Genomic DNA, 23,793 nt, shown 5'->3' on the forward strand with positions numbered 1-23,793 from the left:
CCGAAACGTTTTCGGGAACCCCCATTCGCTCCCGATTGTACGGTTAGCGCCTCGCATGGCAACTCTGCTGCCATCTGTGTGTGAGTGCGTGAATGTAATCCGGCGTAAGGCGGATACATTTTAGCGGAGGCCGTTTTCCATCCACCCGCTGACCTTGGAGGTGGGATGAGCTCACAGCAGGAGGATCATCTGCAGAACACACAAAAGAAAAATCTCATGTGAGACAACCAGAAGCAAAAATGGGCTCCACGATATCTAATTTTGAGGAGTTCTTACATGCTCAGTCATACATCACATATTAAATCCTTCATTGTTGGAGAATAGTATTGAATACAGAAAAAGAGAGCTGGGGATGAAATTTCTAAATCCATTGACCTTAAGTTGAAGACATCAGAGGGTTGTCCTCCCATCGTGAGAGAGCAATTATTTTCGGATAAAGGTTTCAGTCAGTTGAAGGCTCAAAAGGACTAGGAAGGAAAACATGTCTGACCCATTTGCATGACACTGAACGGTGTCCTTTACGCATGCACCTCCATCGTGCATTCACAGAAGGACACCGGCCAATCAGCCGACTTCGCACTTAGCAACAGATGGCAGCGGTTACGTGCCAAGTTACAGAACATACACGGATATGACTGACGGAGTCCATTCCAGAAACCTCAATTTCTGCCAAGGAGGACTAAGCAAGGATTAGAATTAAAATCCAAAAGGCACCTTTAAGTGTGATTGAAATATATCTCGGTTGTTTAGCTTGGTTTTGTCCGGGGCTAGATTTTCAAATCATGCCATTGGCTAAATACTCACAGTTCACTGTCCTCAATGCAATCGGGGTCCTCTATGGTTTCCAAACGTCTCTTACAGGCATCTAGAATCTTTTTCCTCGGCCCCAGGGGGATGTGAATACTCTTGAGGTCGAGATCAGAGCACAGCAGTAATGCTTCCATGTCGATCTTTTCCCTCTTGAAGATGGAGTAGAACTCGGCCATGCTCTGCGCGGCCAAGAAGACCTCCAGGGGGCTGGAGTCCGGCTCGTCGTCGTCATCCAGGCCCAATTCCACTTCTTCCCAAGGCAGCTCCTCGGCGTTCCTCTCCTGGAGGCTGCGTGCGCTACCGATGCTGTCGCCATCCAGACCCGAATACTGCCGCAACCTGCTGCGTAAACGCACGGTATCTGGTGACCCGTCGTCTTGACCAGCGAGGTCAAACATTCCCCCGCTCACGTAATTCCTCCTGAAAACCATGGTGCCCAGACCGGGCCGGTTGAACAGGGAATCGTGGCCGGAGTCGGTGCTGATCTCGGAGTAGTCCGCGTTGGCCCCGTGGAGGTCCGGCTCGCTCATGGCACGTGATATGGCATCATCGTTGTCCGTGGGAAACATGTCGCGTACGTTGCGGCGGCCGTGATCCTTGGAGTTGACGTAGGTCCCCTGTTTGACAAACATGACATCGTTGCTCAGCTGAAGTCCGGAGAGGGAGCGCACACTCTTCCTTCCGTCTTCGTAGATCTTGAACGTCCCGTCTCCTTGTTTTCTCTTCTCCAGCTTTTTCTGGATCTTCGTCTTCCCGCGGTTGGTGGCGTGGAGAGTAGCCTAACAGGACAGCGGCAAGACAGTCATGAAACAACCAGTGAAAGCGTAACAAATATAAAAACTACAAGTACTGACAGCTGCAAAATGCATCGATGCTCTTCCTTCACTCATATTTTCATTTGTGTACAGTGGACCCTCGCTACTTCACGGTTCGGCTTTCGCGCCCTCGCTAATTTGCGGACTTTTTTGTCATTCGATGCTCGAGATTTATCGTTCTTCAACGTTTTTTTTGCAGTGTTTGAAAAAAAATATTCGTGATGACATAGCCATATTCTAGCCATAGTACAATTAAATTAAAATCCAGTTTATAAAATGCATTAAATTCAAGCTCTCCTTTGCTGGCAGGAGACGGCCTCTCCGACATGACTCCCGATGACATCAATGACGATGACATGATCACTAACATCTCACTGAGATGACGAGGCCTGCCGGCGAGGAAGGGGAAGAGAAGCGACAAGAAGAGGACGAAATCGAAGGGACCGGTCTCACGCTCAAAGAGATCGGGAAGATCGGGACGACGATATGAGTCCGTCGGTCCACTTTTGTAACTCGACCGACGGGGCCATGGCAGGTGAGAAAACCATTTTTGACCACAAAAAAACAGTGGCAGCAACTGCCTATAACGATGTTTCTGAAAAAAAAAAAAAAAAAAAAACGCTAGGCAAGCGTACGCGCAGGGAGGTTGATAAAGGATTGAGTGATGTTTGCTGAGGGAAATACAATCGAATCATCGCGTCGCTACTTTGTGGAAATTCACTTTTCGCTGTGAATTTTGATGGCGGGGGCACACTGTACATGCTCTTCAAGGAATCGCCGAAACAGCCGATCCCTGACCTGAGAATATGGCACGCTGACAGAGGCTGCGTTCAAGTGGTGCAGCTTGTGGCTGAGCGAGCTACTCGAGCGGCTGGAGAAGCTCATGACGTCCGATGGCTCGGAAGCTTCCTTGTGAAACTTCTTCTCCATTCTCTTGTGGTGCTTCTTCTGCAGTTTCGCGCAATCTTTGATTCGCCGTTCGGCGTCACGGAAGGCCCGGTCCTTCAGCTTGCCGACCAGCTTGGGGTTGAGGCCCGTTTGCTTGGAGGCGATGGAGTCCAGATAACGGACGCAATCCATGTGGTTCTTGGTGGCCGCCATGTCCAACGGCGTGTGGTAGTCATTGTCCAAGCACCATATGTTGGCACCGAAAGACACCAGGAAGAAAAGGCAGTTCAGGTGCCCGTTGGCAGCGGCCAGGTGGAGCGGCGTGTTCCCCCATATGTCGCATTTATCCGGGTTCCCGCTGCGGACCACAAGAAAATCCACATCAGATGTAGCGTCGGTTTAACTAATATCAATTCCGATTTAAAGCCTAAACGTTCTGAGCGCTGACCTGGTAGCCACGGCAACGAGAACGTACTTAATAATTCAAAGTCACCTCGGCCGCTCCCGCGAGTCAACCGTCCGACCTTTTTGACCGAGCTTTTAAAAGCCTGTCACCAATTTTACCCATTGGATATCAATATTAACGTTTCACTGGGCGAGGATTTGACGGTTATGTGTGGCGAAGGTGAACATTTTTAGGAGTCCGTGAACTCAAGAGACACCTCTGTGTTTGTCTCGGTGCTCTCGGCCTGTAACATGAGCACAGACTTGCCAGCGCCAGCGGTACACTATCTGTATCCAGTTTCAAGGGGGGGCCGAACGGGCTCGCGGCCGACTCACAAGGCACGAGTCCGCAGAGACGCTGATGTCACGCGAAATTCCTTCGGTCAGAAAAGTGATGTAAACAAGTGATGGAGCAATTGTTATTAATATTATTAGCATTATTTTTTCCTCATTCTATTCCGAGCCACAGCAGATCCTTTCTGATGTTATACTGAAAAAAACATAGCAACATTTTACATTGTTAACACCAATACATTTTGAATTTTAAAGTAAAATCCTTGTAAAAACTGGTGTGTATGGGTGTGTGTGTGTGTTACATTACATTACTGGAGAAAGCTGAGATCCTCGGAGTGGTTCTTCCCCACTGTCTGTCTGCACCTTACAGTTTACACATTCACAATACTATTTATATTTATAATGCATACGACGGCCAGGTTTTTCCACAAAACACAATTTTAGTTATATATATATATATGTATATACATATATACACACACACTTTTTTATAATTTCTGTCATTGCAATTGTTTTCTGACATTGCTATTGTCACTCTACTTTTATTGTCGTTTAGGTCTGGTTGTGTGATTTTCACCCTTACTGTTTCCTTTATGTTGTCCATTATTGTCTTTTATATTCATATTAATTTTACTTTTTTATTTTTTGACATCCGCTGCTGTGACAAAGGAATTTCCCCTTTGGGTATCAATAAGCTGATTTTTTTTTTTTTTTTTTTCTTATTGAATTTTTTTTTTCTTTTTTTAGGTCGGATTGATGGCACAGTGGTGAGACCCTAAATTGTGAGTGAGTGAATGAGAGGGCGAACGGTTGTATTTACAGTATCTTTATGTGACCCTAAATGAATGAATGTGTTTGTCCATCTATCTGATGAGCAGACCCTTGAATTTACCCGCTGCAGAAGTGACAGCGTGCCTCGACTTCTCCACACCTCCATCAAAACACTTACAGAGCCGCTGAATATTTGATGAAACCGACACGAGGGCAACGTTCAAAGGGCAGATGCATTATTTATGGATGCCCTCGGTGGGTTTTTTCTCAAGAGAATGTGTGTCGTCGGTGCCAGAATCCAATTCAAGCAGTTCTGATTTTAACCCCCGGGCCTTTTCGGTCTAGATTGAGTTTAAAAAAAACCTTCCCGGCGGTGCCGATTGCTCGATTTGTATACGTGGCGAACGGCCAAAAATAAAACAGCGATCAAACGCAGACGTTAGGCCGTTGACCTTGCAGTGAAACGCGAGAGGCGGCGTATAAAGCCATACGTTTATGTCAAAAGATAAGCTGTAATTTGCCGTGTTCATCTTTTTATTCCTAGCTGGCATATTTATCGCTTTTTCAACCGAGTTTATACAATACGCCTGTCGGGAATATCTCACATGATAGCTTTACGTGGGGTAATTTATGTTCATCCCTGTAAAATGATGACCGCCCTAATAACTCCGCTCATCCCTTGTTCTTTATCACATTATGGGCTGTTTGCGTCTTGGCGCTCAGTGACAGCTTGATGTTAGGGTCGTCTTACGCGGTACAGCACTGCACGCTTCCCCATCAAACTGTAAAGCAGCGATATACGTCATTATATCGTTTTGGTTTCTCCGAAAGTATTCACTCGGTCCGTGGGAACTCGGTTTAATACCATTATGCAATGCTTGTTATGCCAACCTGCCTTCGACGTCTGAGGCACTGTTGATATATTCTACACGGGAATATTTTGCATTCACAATAAAAAAAAAAAAACAACATTAATCTCCCGTGTTTGAGCTGCGGCATCTGAATGAATTTCAAAAAGGGGCATGGATGACTTGTCGCGCCCCGCCGAGGGAGTGTTCCTCAATTACGGACGCTCATAATGGACCAATTTTTTCTGGTTGGCAGGCAAACCAGGTCAGGCGTGAGTGCCGTGTTTCCGCGTCCCACCGGTGCCTCAGACATATTCCCGTTTGCACAGCCCTGCCCAAAAACCGACAAAATGTTTAAATTGTCGATGGAACCGGCTGAAAATGACGTTTCCGGTTCATTGGATGAAACCGTCTAATTTCACTCGTGATTGTGTAGCAATTCAATGCTTCTCATGGTAAATCACAACAAAATACTGAACCGTATCTAGTTACTTTACATCTTATTTGGTCAAGATCTGAGCTAGAACTGTGCTTTTGCAGGCCATTATAAATGTACAAGCGTCCAGAATGCAAAAGTAGATTTGAGCGGTGATGTCTGCACATCGCATACACTCCCTCTCCCTCCATGCATGTGCTTTTCCACAATGCAGTGATTATCTTGCTTCCAATGGCTCATGTACTGTACGGACCTGAGGGCTACCAGCTACCTCCTACTGACATGCAATGGTAGCACGCAATATAGAAAAAATAAGCGAAAATCAAATAAGATAAATAACACTAAAAATCAAACCCAGAATCCAGCAAAAAAATGATAGAAATTGAATAAAAATGGAAATAAATAGATAATAAAATGGAAAATTGTAAATATATTAACGATATAAATTGACAAATAATGAAATAGAAAATTTAAAATAAAATGTTTCAATTTTTGAGCCAGCTGTCCGCTGGTCTACTTTTTGGATCCGATGACATTGATTTATTCATCCATCAAATAGTCAATTCAAAAAAGCTCTCTTGTGTATTAAGTCGAGTTGGATTCATGTCATCGTCAGAAATTGAGAGGAACTGAAGCCGGAGCCTGAAATGCGGCAGGGCCTGTCGAGTGGGTGCTTTTCCTTTCCTGCTCTCAATGCATCACATCTCAAACAATGGTGTCAAGTGTAACGACGTTGTTGTTATTTTTCTCCCTCTTTTTCTTCCCCTTCAAAACTGACCAAACATTCTGTCGCCGGACAAGTTATTTGTCGGACAAAGCTTTTTGTTCTCTCTCTCTCTCTCTCTCTCTCTCCCCACTTCTCTCTTTCTCTCTCTCATTTTTTCTCTCTCTCCCCACAAAACCTGCTGCCCTCTCAGGTGGCTGGTCCCGCTGTGGAGCTGAGGGGAGGAAGCTGCACAAACCCCACGGATTCTAAATCACCTTCAGTTTGAACATTAATCCTGCAGGCACATTGGTGAGTTGCAAAAAAAAAAAAAAAAAAAAAAAAAAAAATCCCTAATCCTCTGACTTCTAACAGTTGATAACATCTTCACTCTAATGGTGTTCTATATTCAGGGGAGGGGGTTTGAGTCACACCATCACTTGCATATACCCACCCCCTGGCCACGATCAGCCGCAGAGCCTCCAGGTTGCCGTGATAAGAGGCCCATAAGGTCGGTGTCATTCCATCCTCATCCGGTGCGTTCAGGTCTTTCCGCGTCGCCTCCCTCAGCAGGTCCAGGTATCCGTCCCGGGCCGCCTTGTGGTACCTGTCATTCATGGTGCAGGATTTCGACTCCCATGTCGTCCCCGACACCGAGTTCCTGCACCTCGGGTGTTTTCTTCGCGTCGGCGGTCTCCAGGGGAAGCGGCGGCGGGCGGGCGGGCGGCGGCGCGTCCCACTGCTGCTCCCCGTGGCCAAAACCGGGGGATGGAGGGGATGGAGGGGGGAGAAAGAAAACCCCCCCTCCCGGCAGTCGTCATCCGAACCCCCTTACAGCTGACACTTACCCTTCAAAATAATGTAAAAAAAAAAAAAGTAAAAGTAAAAGCAAAAATAATATAAAACAAATATGAAAGAAAACAAAATAAAAACACTTTAAAATAAGAAATAGACAAAAATAAACTAAAACAGCATTTGTTATTACACAGGACAAGATGTTACTATGTTGAGCTCAAAAAAGTAAAGGGAACACTAAAATAACATGACCTAGATATGAATGAATGAAATGCTCTTATTAAATTCTGTGGTCTTGACATAGTTGAATGTGCTGGCAAAAAAATCACACAAAAATGATCAATGGAAATCAAATGTATGAACCCATGGAGGTCTGGATTTGGAGTCACACCCAAAAAGAAAGTGGAAAAACACACAACAGTCTGATCCCACTTTCATCTAATGTCCTTAAAACAAGTCCAAATGAATCCGTGTTGCTTCCTAAGTGGACAGTTTGATTTGACACAAGTGTGATTGACTTGGAGTTACATCGTGTGGTTTAATTGTTCCCTTTATTTTTTCGAGCAGCATATTCACAAGCCCGATTCAGATCAGAAAGAAGATAACAAGTAATAAAACAAACAAGCAAGCTATCAAAATAACAAAAAATGCAACCGTCAATTACCTAACCTAGCCACCACAGAAAAACCAAACAAGAAAAACAAAAATAAAACTTTCAAATAAATCATAAAAGTAAAACAAAAACTTCAAAATAGAACAAAAAAATAAAAATAAATCAATCGTGAAATGCGAAACACGTGACATGCTGCCGATCAAGTAAAGGTATTTCAGGTATTCATCGACCGCTCCGTATGCCCGGAGAGATTGTATTTAAAAACACTTTAATTTTTATTTTCATAAACTCACATTTCCAACTAGATCGAGCTCAAACTTTAGATGAGCCCCGGCTGGAGGCGGATGCACTGGTTCCTCGTGTCCCCGGGGTTTGGTTGGGGGCGGGGAGGGGAATCACACGTTGTGACAATGAACGACTGAGTCATCCTAATGTTTGACAAAGCATTGTTTCGATGCTGGTAAGCGCCGAGCGCCAATGAGGAAGAATTCCACCGAGTGTGGTGTGACGAAGCCCCTCCTTGGAGAAACACAAGAATTGTTGTTGCGTTGACCGAGGGGCCCGAGGTCTGCGGCCACTCCAACGCTTTCATCGCGATCACGCCCGGTGACTTCAAGCGACGCTGAAAGAAAAACTTCCCCTCTTTGAAGCAGGATTAAAATAATCCCTGTGAGCAGCATGTCAAAAACTGGTCAAGTTGGACAAAAAAAAAAAACAAAAAAAAACATAAACCCCCCAAAGGTAAACGCCAGCGGGTGATGGCAGGTTTATCACATGCTGGTAAAACGTCTAGCCAACAGCTGGCATTGATAATGTATTGCATACCATCAAAAACCTGCTGTTTGTGTGAAAACGGAACCGGTTCCTTGTATTTTGGAATTGTCCAGAAAAGCTTTTTCACGGAAACGTCCTTTGAACTTTACCCGAATATTTTGTGCAAAACACCCTGTGTTTGGTCATAATATGGTGTTGATATATAACAGAATTTTTGACATTTATGACTCCCCTGCGCAGTAAACAACAATGTATTTGGGCGCGTATAAAAGCAACAACAGCTCGGACGGCCTCTCAGACTCCCTCTACATCGGGTCGACTTACAGGTACGTCCTCACCGTTTCTTATTCTTATTCTTTTCTCAGCCCTTATTAGAAGCCCCTCAGGTTTAAGACTTTATTGGCAAATGCGACTTTTGATGGTTCATTTGAGCGATGAGGCAATATAATCGCTTCCCTCCCCTATGGGAGTATCACAGTATTCGTGTTCTCTCAGATCCGCGGCCGAGCAGTTAAATTCAAACGCCGGTGTTGATTTCTAAGCTGTGCCTTTGTGCGGATCTGATGAGGTGATAATTATGCAGATGCCGTATTCAAGGAATAGTTTCTCCGGGGCGGGATCTGCCTTTACAGGAAGGCAGTGGGTGTAGCTGTTTAACCTGTATCATTCATGAGCAGATACAGTGAATTTCCCATTTGTGTAGCTCTTGCAGAGTGGAATCATGTGTTTGGACACTGACTATCCGTGTAAATGTTTGACCGACGGACAACCGTGTGAACCGTTTAGAATGACGGACAAAGAGAAAGAAGCGGAAGAAGCCCACCTGTCCAACAACATCAACGCGCCGGAGCAAGCGGGGAACACTCGCGAGCCCGACCCCGACGGCTCCTCCGGCGTGGTCCGGGAGCGGGGCCGATACTGGGGATGGGTGCTTTCCGGGGTCATCTGTATCAACGTTCTGATGCTGGGTTGCGCCCTGGCTAGCGGCAGCGCCTACAACCACGTCGACATCAGCATTTCTGACGTGCAGATCTTTCTCATCATCCTGGTCCTCCTGACCTCCATCTGGATGGTTTACTACGTCATCAACGTCCATAAGAATAAAAACGCTGTCGTTTACAAGGATGGGCACGCCGGACCCGTGTGGCTCAGGGGTGAGTAAAGCACCGTTGACCTTCACGTTTCAATATATTGGACCGAGCGTGATAAATATTGCCTTCTCTCGCCTGCAGGAGGACTCATGTTATTTGGGCTCCTCAGCGTCATAATGGACATTTTCAAGATAACCAGCTATGTGGGTTACCTCCACTGTGATTCCGCTGTAAAGGTTGCTTTCCCCGTGGTGCAGCTTGTTTTTATACTCGTGCAGGTAAATAAAAGAAAAAATACCACCCTGTGCAATTCAGCCTTTTTGGTTGCAATTTATTAAAACAATTGTGTTGTTATTTTGCAGACGTACTTCATGTGCAATCATGCCAAGGACTGTGTGCAGATACACAGGACTCTAACACGGTAGGGTTTTAATTGATTACACATTTCTCAACTCGTCCGCTAATGATATAATACTGATATAAAATAAAAGGCCGAAAAATCAGTTAACTCAATTTAAATTGTTTTTTCATTAGATTTCTTATTCTTAGAATTAAATTTTATTAGATATTGATACTAGTATTCCTAGTATTTCTTATTCTCCCCCATTTTTTTCATGTTTATTCAATTTTCTACTATTATTTATCATTGTTATATTTCTCTTCTTTTCTTGTAATGCTGGCACAACAATTTCCTTCGGGATAATAAAGTCGTTCTTATTCTTATTCTTATTTCCACTCAAATATAACACATTGAATACTAATCTTGGCAGAAAGTACGATTATTATGTTATCCAAACGATTCCCTGGATTTTGGAAGCCTTTTCTCCAGCTGCGTTTCATATATTTATAGAAAATAAAAGCTTTGCGTCCGATAGTCATCGGCCCTTTCGTCATTAACGGTCACTTCCTCTTGTGCTCGTGTTTAGCTGCGGGTTGATGCTCACCCTCTCCACAAATCTGGTGTTGTGGATGACCGCTGTCACCGAGGAATCCGTCCACCAAACCACCGTTCCCGACTATCCAGAAAACACGACCAAATTCTCCGGACGGACGCTTTATATCAGCAAAGGTGACCGGAGGGACGTCCCGGCGTTTGACCGCGTGGTGACATAGCTCCATGTAACGCACCTCCTTGTCTTTCAGCGGGTTACGGCGACGATAAGTGCAAGTGCAGCCACACGTCATGCAGCATCTTCAAAGAGGCGTACTACTACCTCTACCCCTTCAATATCGAGTACAGCCTCTTCGCTTCGGCCATGGCCTTCGTGATGTGGAAGAACGTCGGCCGGGTGACGGAGGAGCACGGTTCGCACGCCGCCAAATTCAACATCAGGGACGCCTCTCTCGGGCCTCTGCTGGGGATTCTCATGGCACTCGCGGGCCTGGTGACCTTCATCGTGTACGAGATAGAGATGAAAAAGGCCAAAGATGATGACACGATAGACAAAGCGGTGATGATGCACTTCGTGGTCAACATAGTTATCGTAACGCTGATGTCCGTTTCCACGGTGATCGGCTGTGCCGTCTACAAGCTGGACCACAGGGACCATTTGACAGATAAAAACCCCACCCGCAGCCTCGACGTGGGGCTGCTGGTGGGAGCCTCGCTGGGACAGTTCATCATCAGCTACTTCACCATCGTGGCGATGGTGGCGACGAAAGCCAAAGGTCACCTGAACAGGCTCAACCTGACGTGGGGAATCATGATGGTGATCCAGCTCGGCCTGCAGAACTTTTTCTTAATCGAAGGCCTTCACCGGGAGCCTTTCCACGAGGCGCACGACGTCACCGTGCTGGAGAATCCGTACGTCCTGGAGCCGAGCAAGGATCTGAACAACCTCGAGGGAACCGACATGGACGCCAAGACCGAACCGGAGCTCGCGACAGAGGGCCAGCGCGGCGACACGGTCGAGCACAGGCACAAACTGTCATGGAAGCGACGGGTGTTGAAGGAGGTCTGCGCCTTTTTGCTGCTAGGCAACGTCATAGTGAGTACCGTTCTCCCATCGCTCCTAAAAAAAACAAAAAAAAACTCAGTTTTGAGTGACGGAAACCTTAACCTGTTCTTGTTTCTCCTCCCTCGGCAGCTTTGGATCATGCCGGCATTCGGCGCCCGCCCGCAGTTTGACCACAGCACCGAGACGGAGTTCTTCAAATTCAACCTGTGGGCCGCCGTCGTGAACGTCGGACTTCCTTTCGGCATCTTTTACCGCATGCACTCAGTGGCCAGTCTGTTCGAGGTGTTTTTGAACTCGTAACGGAGGAAAAACGAGCAAGATATACAAAGTCGTTGCTCGTCCAGCGACGCGTTACTTCTTCCGAAGCGCAGAGCGTTGACTACATACATGGACAGTGCTGCCCGGGCTCACAAGACCGCAAATGCAGGAGCGCCTCCACCTTCCACTATCTCAAACGGCCGACGGCGGGGCGACTCGTGTCGCTGCAAATGATTGCTCGATTGCACAGAACATGTTGTCACTTCACACCCGATTTCTTACCTCAGTCGATATAAGCCTTACAATTTCACCCCCTCATTCTGCAGTCTGCTTTCATGCAACGCGTTTGTACATTTGTGAATGAAAGCAAGGTGCGCTTTTCGGGCGCGAACGGCAAGTTAGTGTCATGAGCGGCTAGCAAACGAGGTTTTATACGGAATAATATGAAGTTTGTTTTCCTTGTAAATGTATTTAAAATGCTACTTCATGCAATGACAATAACAATGAGCCCAAGTAATTGTGAGGGTAATTACTACTGTGCATAAAATAAAGACAACAATGGAATACACTGAGTGAAAAATAGTTATTTTCTTCCTTGCATCGACACCATGGTGAGCCGGCAGAACACATCATGTATGAATGAATGCACTTTTTTGGAGATAAGGTCGGACAGAGATGGTTTGGTGCAGAGGAGGGGGTGGTGAAGATCAGGGTGGAAGCATCCTGAGGTCGGAGCTGCCAGAGGAGATTTATAGATGAGGTAAAAGACGACAGGAAGTTGGTGTGAGAGGAAAGGATGCAGAGGAGAGGGTTAGAAAGGAGGCAGGTGATTGGCTGTGGCGCCCCCTGAAGGGAGCAGCCGGTAAGAAAAGATCTTCATCTGTATATCTCATTTTTGTTCATCTGTTGATATTGCATGATGATTTTTAAGGAGGCCCTTGAACATTGCAGTATAGAAATCACAATAAAACAAATAACCAACAGTGTGTGTAGATAGTGCAGGAACCCCTATCATGTTATCTGAGGAGTTTTGATTTATCAAAGTATTGACTTTACTGTCAATACTGCCATATGTTTCACACACAGTAGTAGTAAATGGGTTACTCTAAAACCTGCAGAGCAGGAATACATTTTTTTAAATATCTCAGACAATAGGAAAGACAAAGGCATCAAGGTTATTGATGGAGCCCCAAAAAAGTTGAGGTGCAGTGATTTAAAATGTCTTAAAGTGACAGCAATAAAAAAAGGGCAGATGCAGAGCTCATAATTTGGAGTACAGTGCAGTTTGTGGATGGTGTAACCCCTGAGTTGGTGTGTGTGCGAGTGTGTGTGTGTGTCCATGAAACAGTTCCTTTATCTAAAGATATATTTGTCAGCTTGAATCTGAACTATAATGGGCTATAGTCCAGTAAATATTCAAAGGACTACTTTGAATAGAAATACATTATAAAGTATGTGTGTCTTTGCATATATATATATATATATGTGTGTGTGTGTGTGTGTGTGTGTGTGTGTGTGTATATACATATATATGTATATATATATGTGTGTGTGTGTCTATGTGTCTATGTATGTTTGCATATGTATATATATATATATATATATATATACATATATATAAAGACACACACACACACACACACACACACACACACACACACGTATTGTAAGATGAAAACTAGACAACAATATTTGTCATTTCCTTAAATGTCCACATCAATGAATCACTGAAAACAGTTCAATCAGCCAATCAGAGGGCGCCGTAGTCATTCCATCGGGCACGTTCGAGGGCGCGCACCCTGACTCGTCCCTCGGCACGCGACCTTGTTTACATCCACGTCACCAACCAGGAAGTAGCGTCCCGAGGCGTCGCCATGCGGACACAGGTGATCGATCCCATCGCGCTTTTCTCTATGAAGAATCGATACATTGCGTGCGCGTCGCGTTGCGTTCACGGACTCCGTCGGTGTGTTTTTGTGACATCCGCAGAGCCCCCGCAACCCGGAAGTCCCCCCGTTCGGTGACGACGGCCATGACGTCAGAGAAAAGAAGTCCTACGTCAGGTGAGAATAACAATAACAGTCTCCATCGCGGCGGTTACCGTGACGTGACGTGATAGTGCGTGTGGCGGTTGTCGCGCAGGCATCCGGTGGCCTCCTTCTTCCACCTGTTCTTCAGGACCGTCGCCGTGCTGGTCTACCTGCTGTGCGACGGTCTCGACACCGGCTCCATCGCCTGCATGGTCGCCGTCATCCTGCTGCTCTCCTGCGACTTCTGGACCGTCAAGGTGGGGGTGGTGGTGGTGAAGAAGGGTCTCAGCTCCTGGAACAGAGACGGATGTTCATTCCTGAGCCCCAAAACTGGGAAATTATAGCTTATAATTATGATTATAATCATCTGATGACACCATACACGTCACACAGGAAGTGGAAGTCCCTTTTTTTAAAATTCATTTGTACTGGTCCAAATCTTCTTGTCTTGGCAACTGGACTTGAGTTTCTTCACTTGGGGATGTTTCACCCCTCGACCGAGAGGTTTCTTCGGAGATGAGAACCGAAGTAGCCTCTCGGACGTCTTCAAGTGAAGAAACTCAAGTCCAGTCCTCAAGGCAAGAAGATCTGGACAAGAATTCATCTTGACCTGGAAGACCGAGAACCTCCACAGACATCCTTTGTACTTGATTTGTTAAACACACATAAACATTGAAACATAAACAACCCCAAGGGAGGTATTTATTCTTTTAAATTTTAAACACACGACCTGTGTGTTTCTCTCGGTTCCCTGATCCTCAGTGACGTGTGCATTCTATGCATGCTTTTCCTCTTTTGCTCAATGCGTTCGCTTTCATTCGCAGACTCGTTCGTCAGGTTAGTTGAATCTCTCTATTCATTGCTTTTTTTTCAGCTCCCTTCACCCCTTAAACAAACGATAAAACCCGTTTAGCTCACACTTTAAGACATCAATATTGCATTAGAAAGAAAAACAAGAAGATAAGATAAACTTTATTGATCCCCATAGGGAGAATTCTTTTATCACAGCAGCGTAACAGTTATAAGTGGCAATAAATATGAATATAAATACAAATAGAGAGACAATTAAAAAGCAAAAGCAAACCAAAAAAAAAGGGTGAAAATAGAAAAACTAAAGCTAAACAATTCTTATACCCATAAGACTAACTCAGATTACATTTTTAGCTGTTTAATGGCAACTGGCTTCATTTTCTAATTCATAGTATTGAAAACTACATTTATTTTCTCATAACTCCATGTCACGAATGCTTCATATTGACTCACCTGTTCCTACAAACATATTACAAAAGATCACGTTGTCTGTTTAGTATCTACATTAAGTCAAATATGTCTGCTTACTGTCAGCATTTCAGGAAATATATGGCGTATATATAGAACTTCCCCAAGTCTGCATCCGTCTCCACTCAAGCATGTGTTGACTTACAGCCTGAAGGCGCGGCTCAGGTGGTAAAGTGCAAATACCCGCCGATAATTGGGTTTGAGACTTTACTGAAGTGTCCTGGAGCTTCATAATTAAACTCTGAATGCTCTCCTGCATGATTGTGTGAGTGTGTGAGTGCACGTGATAACAGCCTGTGCCACCAGTGTATGAATAAATGTCTCCAGTTTTCGCAAATGTATGCAGAACGACATTAAGCCTTCAGCTCTGAACTGGCAGGTGTTCGTTTTTAATTACCGACTCAGATTACATCGTAGTTCTGTGCTTTTATTTCCAGAAATATTTGTTTTTCTTTCTCTCTCTTTTTTTTTTAATTACAACCAGAACATATCTGGCAGACTCATGGTTGGCCTTCGATGGTGGAATCACATAGATGAAGCCGGAAATAGCCAGTGGATTTTTGAATCCAGGGAGGTAAGCGGGACATAATTGTACGCGTCTCAGGTACCAAGCTGATATTTCCGCGGCTCTGTTACACCTGTCAATTAATGGTTGTGCAAGGATATTTTCCCACGTGCAAGTCAAACATAAGTACAGTGGAAAAAAAAAAACCCAATGTGACGGAGGAATTCCATGGAATTTCACAATGGCAATGCGTTCCCTTCGTACCAAAAGAATGTGCTCGTGTAGCCAACAAAGGCCGGAAGGCTGAGAAGGAGGAATATTAAAAATAGGGTGTGAGAGCGTTGACCTTGCATCATATCGGCATTTGTCGAGCATGCGTAATGTAGCCAGAAGATCCAAGACTGTGCGGCAATGCAAAATTTGGCCAAAAATTATGGATTATATGATATAAAATGGATTGCATAAAATGATGATTTGGACGCATTGTTTTTTTTAACTGAAAGCTCCCCCAATGGAGTTAAATCCTGAGATGTGCACTTTGATTTAAAACTCGATACTGAATTGCCAAGACGAAGTTTTTTTTTTCCCCATACTGTATGCTATGACAGAATATCAATTTGGGAAAAGTCCTTTTATTTCTGTTGTTTTTATAACTGAAGAGTCAAGCATGCTTTTTACTCTTTTAACAGAAAACCAACCAGAGCGCAGGCCCCAGCGCCGATTCGAAAATCTTCTGGATCGGCATTATCGTTTTCCCCTTCTTCTGGGTGGTTTTTATGTTCAGCGTCATCGTTTCTGCCAACGTTAAATGGCTGGTTGGTGTTTTTTTTTTTTTTTTCCTGTCATGTCAACTTCAGCAGCGGATATTCATTTGTGATGTTTTGTCTCCCTCCCCCCCAAGGTTTTAGTGGTTACAAGTTTGGTGCTACAATTTGCCAACCTGTACGGCTACGTCAGGTGCAAGGTGGGCGGCGGGTCTCAGCTAAGAAGCCTAGCAAACAATTACCTCGTGACACAGATTTTCAGGAAGGTATTTGAAAAGCACTTTCAATCCCATCTTTGCATCTTTTAAGAGTGCATCGCATTGAACCTAGATTCTCTTTTTATTGAAAAAGGCAGTAAAGAAAGCGGACAAGCCCTGACACTAAGACCAGTGATGCCTCTGCAGCGTGACAAGAACAGCCGGTCAGACACACCAAACTCCTGCTCTTTTATACCTGTTATTATTTGTAGGATGTGTGGGGTTTTTCTCCTGTGTTTTTATTCTCGAGTCTTTATTAACTATAACAATAGCAAGTGCAAAATTTATTGCAGCCGAACCCCAGTAAAGTTTTGGGGGATAAAGTTTACAGCGTCACTCTGACCCGCTCCTCTGCGGTACGAAGGGACGGGTGTATTTTCACTGATGTGTGAAATGAATGTGCTTCTATAAGCAAGTATTAAACAAATACTGTTATTTTCTACGGGGAGTTTTGTTAGCATTATAACAGTTAATCGATTATTAATTTGTACACTGCTCAAAAAATATAAAGGGAGCACTAAAATAACACATCCTAGATCTGAATCAATGAAATATTCCTATTAAATACTTTTTTCTTTACAAAGATGAATGTGCGGACAACAAAATCACACATAAATGATGAATGGAAATCAAATGTATCAACCTATGGTGGTCTGGATTTGGAGTCACACTCAAAATAAATGTGGAAAAACACGACAATGTCCTTGAAACAAGTCCAAATGAATCAGTGCTGCTTCCTAAGTGGACAGTTTGATTTCACAGAAGTGTGATTGACTTGGGGTTATTGTGTTGTTTAAGTGTTCACTTTATTTTTTTGAGCAGTATATATATATATATATATATATATATTGATTTCATACCTTGTATGTGGCGAGGGACACTTTTTTGACTTTTTTGTTGTTTTTAATAACACCAAAAAAATAAATAATAGAAACTGAAATGTTGGAAGTGGGGAGAAAATATGTGTTTTTCAAGATATAGATCTTGTGTGTATTTTCTATAAAAAATGGTGACTTTCTTGGGAAGTAATAAAGTATTATAACTGGTGGAATTCTGCATATAGTCTGAATATATGACATTTCTATTTTTCTCTATGAACATTCTGGTCTTCTTATAAAGAATTGGAACTAAGAGTCAAGTAAGATTCTTTACACGCTTATTGAAAATGAAGTTGGTCACAGAAATTGTTTTTTTTTTTGAGCTGGAGGAGGAAAAGGACTGCAGCTTATCGATCACTAGATGGCGACAGAGACGCGTCTTTCAGTGGCGCGTCGGTTTGTCACTCATGCAGTGAATCACAATCACAAACTATTTTGATCTGGGAGGAAATTGAGTCAGGAAAGTACTCCATTTTATGTTTTTTATGTATCAGCACAAACATTCCCCTGGCTATTATCAGGTTGTTTCCAAAATATTGCATTAAAATCATCATTTATGCAACCCCCCCAACCATTTAAAATGAGATGAGATGAGATGAGAACAACTTTATTTATCCTGAAGGAAATTGTTGTGCCAGAGTTTCAAGCAAAAACATAACAGTAATAGATAATAGTAGGAAGGAGGGAGAATAAGAAATACAATGAAATATAAATATGAAATTTGAATGGTCAAAGTTAAAATACAGTTACTGTATTGAGATAAGGATATGGGCATGTACTTTGTTTTATTTTATTACTCTATTCTTTCATTTATTGATATCTCCACTGATTGATTAGCTGTGCTACACAGTACATATCAAATGTAAGAAAGCAAGATAAATAATGAATCCGTTATTGTAATTGTTTTATGGTCCCCCAATGGAGTTGACTCCTTAGATTTGCACTTTGAATTAAAAATTTTGACACAAAATTGCTGAGATGGAAGAAGAGAGAAAATAAGCAGATTTTTTTTTTTTTTAAATATTATTGAAAGTTCTTTTAGTTATATTATTATTATTATTATAACTGAAGAGTCAAGCATGCTTTTTACTCTTCAGCCACTCTGAGCAACACCAGCATGCAGTATCAGGGAAGTACATTTTTTTTGTTTTTCAATTTTTATTATTTAATACCAGAAATCAAAGTGGTTAACCTTACATTTGTGATAAACTAACACATAAATCATACCGAAAAAGTATGCGATAGCCGAAATGAAATAAAACCAAAAGAAGATCTTATCAATTCTGTCAGCCAGCATCTGACTCTTCTCAGCCTCCAGTTTCATGGAGTTCAAATTTTCTACGAATCTCACCAGCTTTCTGAGCATTTGATTGTCCTCAGAGTCCAGCTGGACGACGCTGATGTCTGCTTTCACTTCTGCGGAAACGGGAAGAACGATCAGCCGGACGGCCGAGTGCGTCGTGTTGACGTGCAATCGTGCTTCCTCACCTGTTGCATCGTTCGCTTCCTGTTTCCCCGCATTCGCAAGGTTTGACTCTTTCAAACAGCCGCAGAAGATATTTCCCCCGTCCTTGGCCACCCGAGTCAGCACCATGGAGACCAGCGTGCTCAACACCAGCAGGATTAGACAAACGCAGAAGTGAGTTCCTGCAACACAACACACACACACACACACACACACACATGGTGTGTGACTCACACTTTTCTATGGAGGTTCTCAGTCATCCAGGTCATGGGGTATTCTTGTTGAAATCTTCTTGTCGTGGCAACTGGACTTGAATTTCTTCACTTGAAGTCGTTCCCGCCCTCGTCCCAGAAGGTTCTCCATTTCTCACGACCCGTTGGGAGTTTCCGAATATATCAATTCTTGTCGAAATCGTCTTGACAAGAAGATTTCGACAAGAATTCACCACGAGAACCTGCACAGACACGGATATATTTGTATAAAACCCTGGCGGTTCTATTCGGAAAACACCCCACAGGTCATCAGAACTAAAGAAGCCTCCGGGACGAGGGCTGAAACGTCTTCAAGTGTAGAAATGCAAGTCTTTCGACAAGAACGATTCAAACTTTCATTTAGACCAGTGGTTCTTAACCTGGGTGCGATGCTGCGTCAGTCTCAGGGGTTCGGCGGAGGTCAAGACACACCCGACTTGTAGAATTGATAACACGCCCCGCTTGTCCATCACCGGCTGCAGGTGATCACGCTACGTAGCCCGGCCCATCTCCGCGCTCAGTAGTCGACTTGCGAATGTCGCGATGGTACGTCGTGGGATTTTAATCCCTTCATATTCATTATGTCGAGCAAAAAAAGGAAAGCGGTCGCACAAATATGTGCAATACGGATTCACGCGGATAACAAAACCTGATGGGAGTCGGCGTCCAAACTGCGTGATCTGCAATGCCAAGTTGAGCAATTCTGGTCCTGCAACACTTCCTTCAGCTGCATGGAGACGGGGAATAAAAATATAGACCTTTGTCTTGAATTTGAAAAAAAATGAAATATTTTCCCAATAAAGAAGGGTTTGGCGAGTGCGCATATGAAACTGGTTGGGCTCAGTACCTCTAACAAGGTTAAGAACCACTGATTTAAACCGATCCAAAAGGTCAAATTGTTAATGTGTTACGTGACTGACGGATGATGGGGCTGCAGTGGCTGTCACCGGGAAGCTGTTCGTTCAGGATGAGGAGGAACATGGTGAAGCTGAGCACCAGGGTGATCTTGAAGCAGTTTCGCTCGCCGCCTCCCAGCGGCAGGGCGAAGCTGGCCGTGTCGGCGAGGATGATCAGAATACTGGGCAGCAGCAACGTTATAAAAGGGTTCAGGTACTTGATGCTCAGGCGGACCTGCGGGGGATCGGCCTCATCTTTAATCACGCTCTTCTGTTTCCCGAAACAAAAACCATCTCGCCACGTCGGCGCGGAAGAATAACGGAGCTACCAGGATGTAATTGCGGTCGTCTCGCTGTTTCTCCAAGACCACTTCCTCCGTCTGCCAGTCTCCGTGGGTGCTGTCGACCATCCACAGCTCGCCCAGCACCAGCTCGGTTCCGCATCCTGATTGAAGCGGATCATTTCTAGGTTAATCGATACATTGTATTTACTTTGCAGCAAAATTATTCGACAGAATGATTCGCATCACGTGAAAGGAAATGTTTCAATGAAGGTCTGTGTGTGTGCTTTTTTGCAGAATGATAATGAGTGAAAGAAGCTAAGTTTAGGCAGCACAGTGACCTAGCGGTTAGCGGTCGGTGTGGCGTGGCGTGTGTTTCCTCCTGCATTCAAAGACATGCAGGAGGTTCATTTGAGATCCTGAAAGGTCCAGATGTGAATAAGAGGGTTAATTTTTGTATGTGTCCGTCTGATGTATGAGTGAGAGTGAATCAAGAATCAATATTTTTGATTGTCATTGTGCAGGCACGGTGAATTTTTTTGATGAGAGCTCCCGGACCGAAGCATGAAGGGGTTATTAAAAAAAATATATGTATATACACTGCTCAAAAAAATAAAGGGAACACTTAAAAAACACATCCTAGATCTAAATGAATGAAATATTCTTATGAAATACTTTGCTCTTTACACAGTTGAATGTACTGACAACAAAATCACACAAAAATGATCGATGGAAATCAATTGTATCAACCCATGGAGGTCTGGATTAGGAATCACACTCAAAATTAAAGTGTAAAAACAAACTCCAGGCTGATCCAACTTTGATGTAATGTCCTTAAAACAAGTCAAAATGAATCTGTGTTGCTTCCTGAGTGGACACTATGATTTCACAGAAGTGTGATTGACTTGGAGTTACATTGTGTTGTTCAAGTGTTCCCTTTATTTTTTTGAGCAGTATATATATATATATATATATATATATATATATATATATATATAAAAGTTATTTTAGTGAGAGAGTGAATCAATTCAAAAATTTTTAATTGTCATTGTGCAGGCACGGTGAAATTTTGCGATGAGAGCTCCCGGCCCAAAGCATGAACAGGTTATTAAAAAAATAGAAAATAAATGTTAAAGTTATTTACGCAGTGCATAGTTACATACTTGATGCAGGTGTATGAAGGGTGACATAAATATGAATGAGTTTAAAGTGCAGAATAACATGTGAATGAGAGAATTTATGTATATTTAAATGATACATGAACAAGTGAATTTTTATATGTGTATATGACGTGTGAATGAGAGAGTGAATCTTTGCATGTTTTAATTATGTATGAACGAGTGTTTTTTTTATATGTCTATATGATGTGTGAATGAGAGGGTGAATTTTTGCATGTTTAAATGACAGGCGAATGAGAGGGTGAATGGTTGCGTGTCCATGAGATGTATGAATGAGTGAATTTTTGTATGTCTCTATGACGTGTGAATGAAAGCGCGAATCTTTGTGTATTTAAATGACATTGATGAGAGGGTGGATGGTTGTATGTGCATTTAATGTAGATATGAGCGAGTAAATTTTGGTATATCCTGTGAGCCTCTCGCCCAATAAAAGCTTGGACAGCTCCCTCTCTCCACGACCCTGACTGCAGTATAAGCATTATAGATAATGAATGAATGCATGTGTGTGTGTTTGAAAGGCAGACGTGCACAGAGATTTTCCCTGTTATAGCCAGCATATTTGCATTCTGTTATATCAGCGGTCGGGAACCTATGGCTCGCGAGCCATATATGGCTCTTCCGGTGACAGTATATGGCTCCCAGACAATTTTGAGTTGAAAAAAAAAATCAGTTTGGAACTGATTTTAAAATACTTGTGATATTTCTTCATAATACTGTGTCATTTTAAAGTAAACAGAAATCAGTTTTGAAGATAAATTTCACCAGTCACCCGTCTGACGGGTCGGGAACCAATGGCTTCCGAACGCATCCGGGTCATTGTAAAGGTAAAGAAATCAATTTTGTCAGATAGCCAACAAGTTTATCCGCTTCAACCCTTGTAACGGAAAATAAGGCGAAAAAGAAAAAAAACGTTGATTACCTTGCATTCCAGGCTAGACAGAGGAATTTACATTTGGATGTTCGGTATGACTATTTTGCAATGATAAAATTGCACTGATGAAACGGTCAAATATAAATTGACACTTTGAACAAATCCATGCACCACCAGAGGTCTCATTAAAAGTATGATATATTTAATTTATTAGACGTAAAAACTACTATATGGCTCTCAATAAAATATATTTAGAAATATTCGACTTCTTTGGCTCAAAAAGGTTCATGAACCATGTGTTATATCATCAATAACTTGATTTGACATTCATGATCGTTGCACCAGACAAGCACAACAACCAAGAAGACGTTAAACCACAGAAATCCGGTCTGAGCTCACCATTAGTGGACCAGCTCTGGATCGCCACGGGACATTCATCAGCAGCGAACGGGTAGTTGAACAGGTTGACCTCGCAGTTCACCTCCGCGTTTATGATGACCGTGTGCATTAAGGTGCCGTTACTGAACACCAGCAGGTCGCGGGAGCTGTGCTTCATGCTGGTAATTATCCTAAAAACCCGTCCATAGAGAAACAGCCGCGACGTCATTCGGTTTCTGCGCACGTCGTCGGATCATGGACCGATTTCGAGAAGACGTACCCGTTTGTTACGTGGAGCTCCGGAGTCCAGACTTTACTTACGGGGAGGACCACCGCGTCATGCCGATAGACGGAGGTGTCCCACTGTAATTCGGGATCTCTCCATACCTGCGGGTTGAAAATCCAAACGAATTCAGATGAAAAACCGATGTTGCAAAACGCGCACGTCGATCGCGGTCACTTACAATTGTAGCTTGGAGGCGACTGATCAAGCGGAGGGTCTTCGTGTCCTGTCGGCGGGGGGACGATAAACGTGCTTAGGCAGCGACGTGACGGATGAACTTGACAATCGACGCGTCGATATGGAAACGATACTCACGACAGAGAGCGTCTGATACTCCATGAACGGCACCTTTATTATCTGAGTGCAGTTTTCGTTTTGCGGCTGCGATAAAAATCCCATATCGATCAGCTTTTGAGCCAGGCATCTGCGGCTCGTGCATTCGGACCCGACGCGCCCGCATCCTAAAGGCAGACGCGGAATCTCTTTTTTTTTTTTTTTTTTAAACAGTAAACATTCCTGCACATTTTGTCGGAGTGGTCACTTACCTATAGAGAGGAGTGTTAGCAGGAACACATTCATCACTGTCTGTGAAGGTTTACCGACCGACTGCTACACTTTCTCACCGTCCCCGTGTCCCCCTGTCTCCAGAATGGCCTTTAAATAGGGTTGTTTGAGTGACATAAAACAAATATTTGCAAGAGTGAGAGTCTCACGTAAAAGGGGGGGGAACCGCATCACCGGTTTGCAGCGGTGTGTAAGAATACCAAAGACTGATTAATTAAACTATGTTCGGGGCGTCCCTCGCTAAACAGCCACCATGTGTTTACTCCCCGTTGTGTGCTCAGCAGACGGCCCCAGCTGCTATTTGTAAATATACCTGGCTATTCTTCCCCGCCGGACAAAAGGACTCCCAGTCACGAATGCGCGACAAAGACGGGCGTTCGCTTTGCATATCGGGTTGCAGAATCCACCGCAACTCC

At 43.7% G+C, this 23,793-nt stretch overlaps 3 protein-coding genes across 4 annotated transcripts; 1 reads left to right on the forward strand and 2 right to left on the reverse strand.

The window, feature by feature from the left end:
* Positions 1-800: 800 nt before the first annotated feature.
* ush1ga (Usher syndrome 1Ga (autosomal recessive)) lies at positions 801-6,668 on the reverse strand. Its single transcript, XM_086175966.1, has 3 exons — positions 6,464-6,668; positions 2,424-2,871; positions 801-1,589 (listed from the first exon to the last, which is right to left on the reverse strand). Exons 1-3 carry the CDS (start codon positions 6,625-6,627, stop codon positions 801-803), a joined length of 1,401 nt encoding a protein of 466 aa, XP_086032092.1. The 5' UTR covers positions 6,628-6,668.
* A 1,495-nt stretch (positions 6,669-8,163) lies between these two features.
* Positions 8,164-12,065, forward strand: LOC147217198 (proton channel OTOP2-like). 2 transcript variants are annotated; one of them, XM_086176216.1, is made up of 7 exons: positions 8,164-8,517; positions 8,978-9,345; positions 9,424-9,560; positions 9,645-9,703; positions 10,209-10,351; positions 10,426-11,270; positions 11,370-12,065. In XM_086176216.1, exons 1-7 carry the CDS (start codon positions 8,441-8,443, stop codon positions 11,538-11,540), a joined length of 1,800 nt encoding a protein of 599 aa, XP_086032342.1. In that variant the 5' UTR covers positions 8,164-8,440; the 3' UTR covers positions 11,541-12,065. The 2 variants fall into 2 exon arrangements, with proteins under 2 accessions (XP_086032342.1, XP_086032343.1); XM_086176217.1 differs by having other exon boundaries at positions 8,507-8,517; positions 8,895-9,345.
* Positions 12,066-13,694: 1,629 nt separating this feature from the next.
* LOC147217199 (ligand-gated cation channel ZACN-like) lies at positions 13,695-23,545 on the reverse strand. Its single transcript, XM_086176428.1, has 10 exons — positions 23,359-23,545; positions 23,129-23,274; positions 22,995-23,039; positions 22,811-22,917; positions 22,552-22,721; positions 20,152-20,267; positions 19,847-20,057; positions 18,699-18,857; positions 18,562-18,626; positions 13,695-13,820 (listed from the first exon to the last, which is right to left on the reverse strand). Exons 1-10 carry the CDS (start codon positions 23,390-23,392, stop codon positions 13,695-13,697), a joined length of 1,179 nt encoding a protein of 392 aa, XP_086032554.1. The 5' UTR covers positions 23,393-23,545.
* Positions 23,546-23,793: the final 248 nt, after the last annotated feature.

The sequence above is a fragment of the Fistularia commersonii genome, chromosome 28 (genome assembly GCF_037954325.1).
Source record: "Fistularia commersonii isolate RoL2024-O1a breed Wild chromosome 28, RoL_Fcom_v1.0, whole genome shotgun sequence".
In the NCBI taxonomy this organism is placed as follows: Eukaryota; Metazoa; Chordata; class Actinopteri; order Syngnathiformes; family Fistulariidae; genus Fistularia; species Fistularia commersonii.

Bases quoted from the DNA above. Each gene is read 5' to 3' on its own strand.
- ush1ga (XM_086175966.1), bottom strand. From the start codon at position 6,627: ATGAATGACAGGTACCACAAGGCGGCCCGGGACGGATACCTGGACCTG. The intron at 2,872-6,463 runs GTGGGTATATGC...TGTGGTCCGCAG, and splicing joins CGGCTGATCGTGGCCAGGGG to CGGGAACCCGGATAAATGCG. The intron at 1,590-2,423 runs GTCAGGGATCGG...CTGTCCTGTTAG, and splicing joins TCAGCGTGCCATATTCTCAG to GCTACTCTCCACGCCACCAA.
- LOC147217198 (XM_086176216.1), top strand. From the start codon at position 8,441: ATGTATTTGGGCGCGTATAAAAGCAACAACAGCTCGGACGGCCTCTCA. The intron at 8,518-8,977 runs GTACGTCCTCAC...TGAACCGTTTAG, and splicing joins TACATCGGGTCGACTTACAG to AATGACGGACAAAGAGAAAG. The intron at 9,561-9,644 runs GTAAATAAAAGA...GTTATTTTGCAG, and splicing joins TTGTTTTTATACTCGTGCAG to ACGTACTTCATGTGCAATCA.
- LOC147217199 (XM_086176428.1), bottom strand. From the start codon at position 23,392: ATGAATGTGTTCCTGCTAACACTCCTCTCTATAG. The intron at 20,268-22,551 runs GTGAGCTCAGAC...CGCTTCAATCAG, and splicing joins CCAGAGCTGGTCCACTAATG to GATGCGGAACCGAGCTGGTG. The intron at 20,058-20,151 runs GTAGCTCCGTTA...GATCCCCCGCAG, and splicing joins ACGACCGCAATTACATCCTG to GTCCGCCTGAGCATCAAGTA.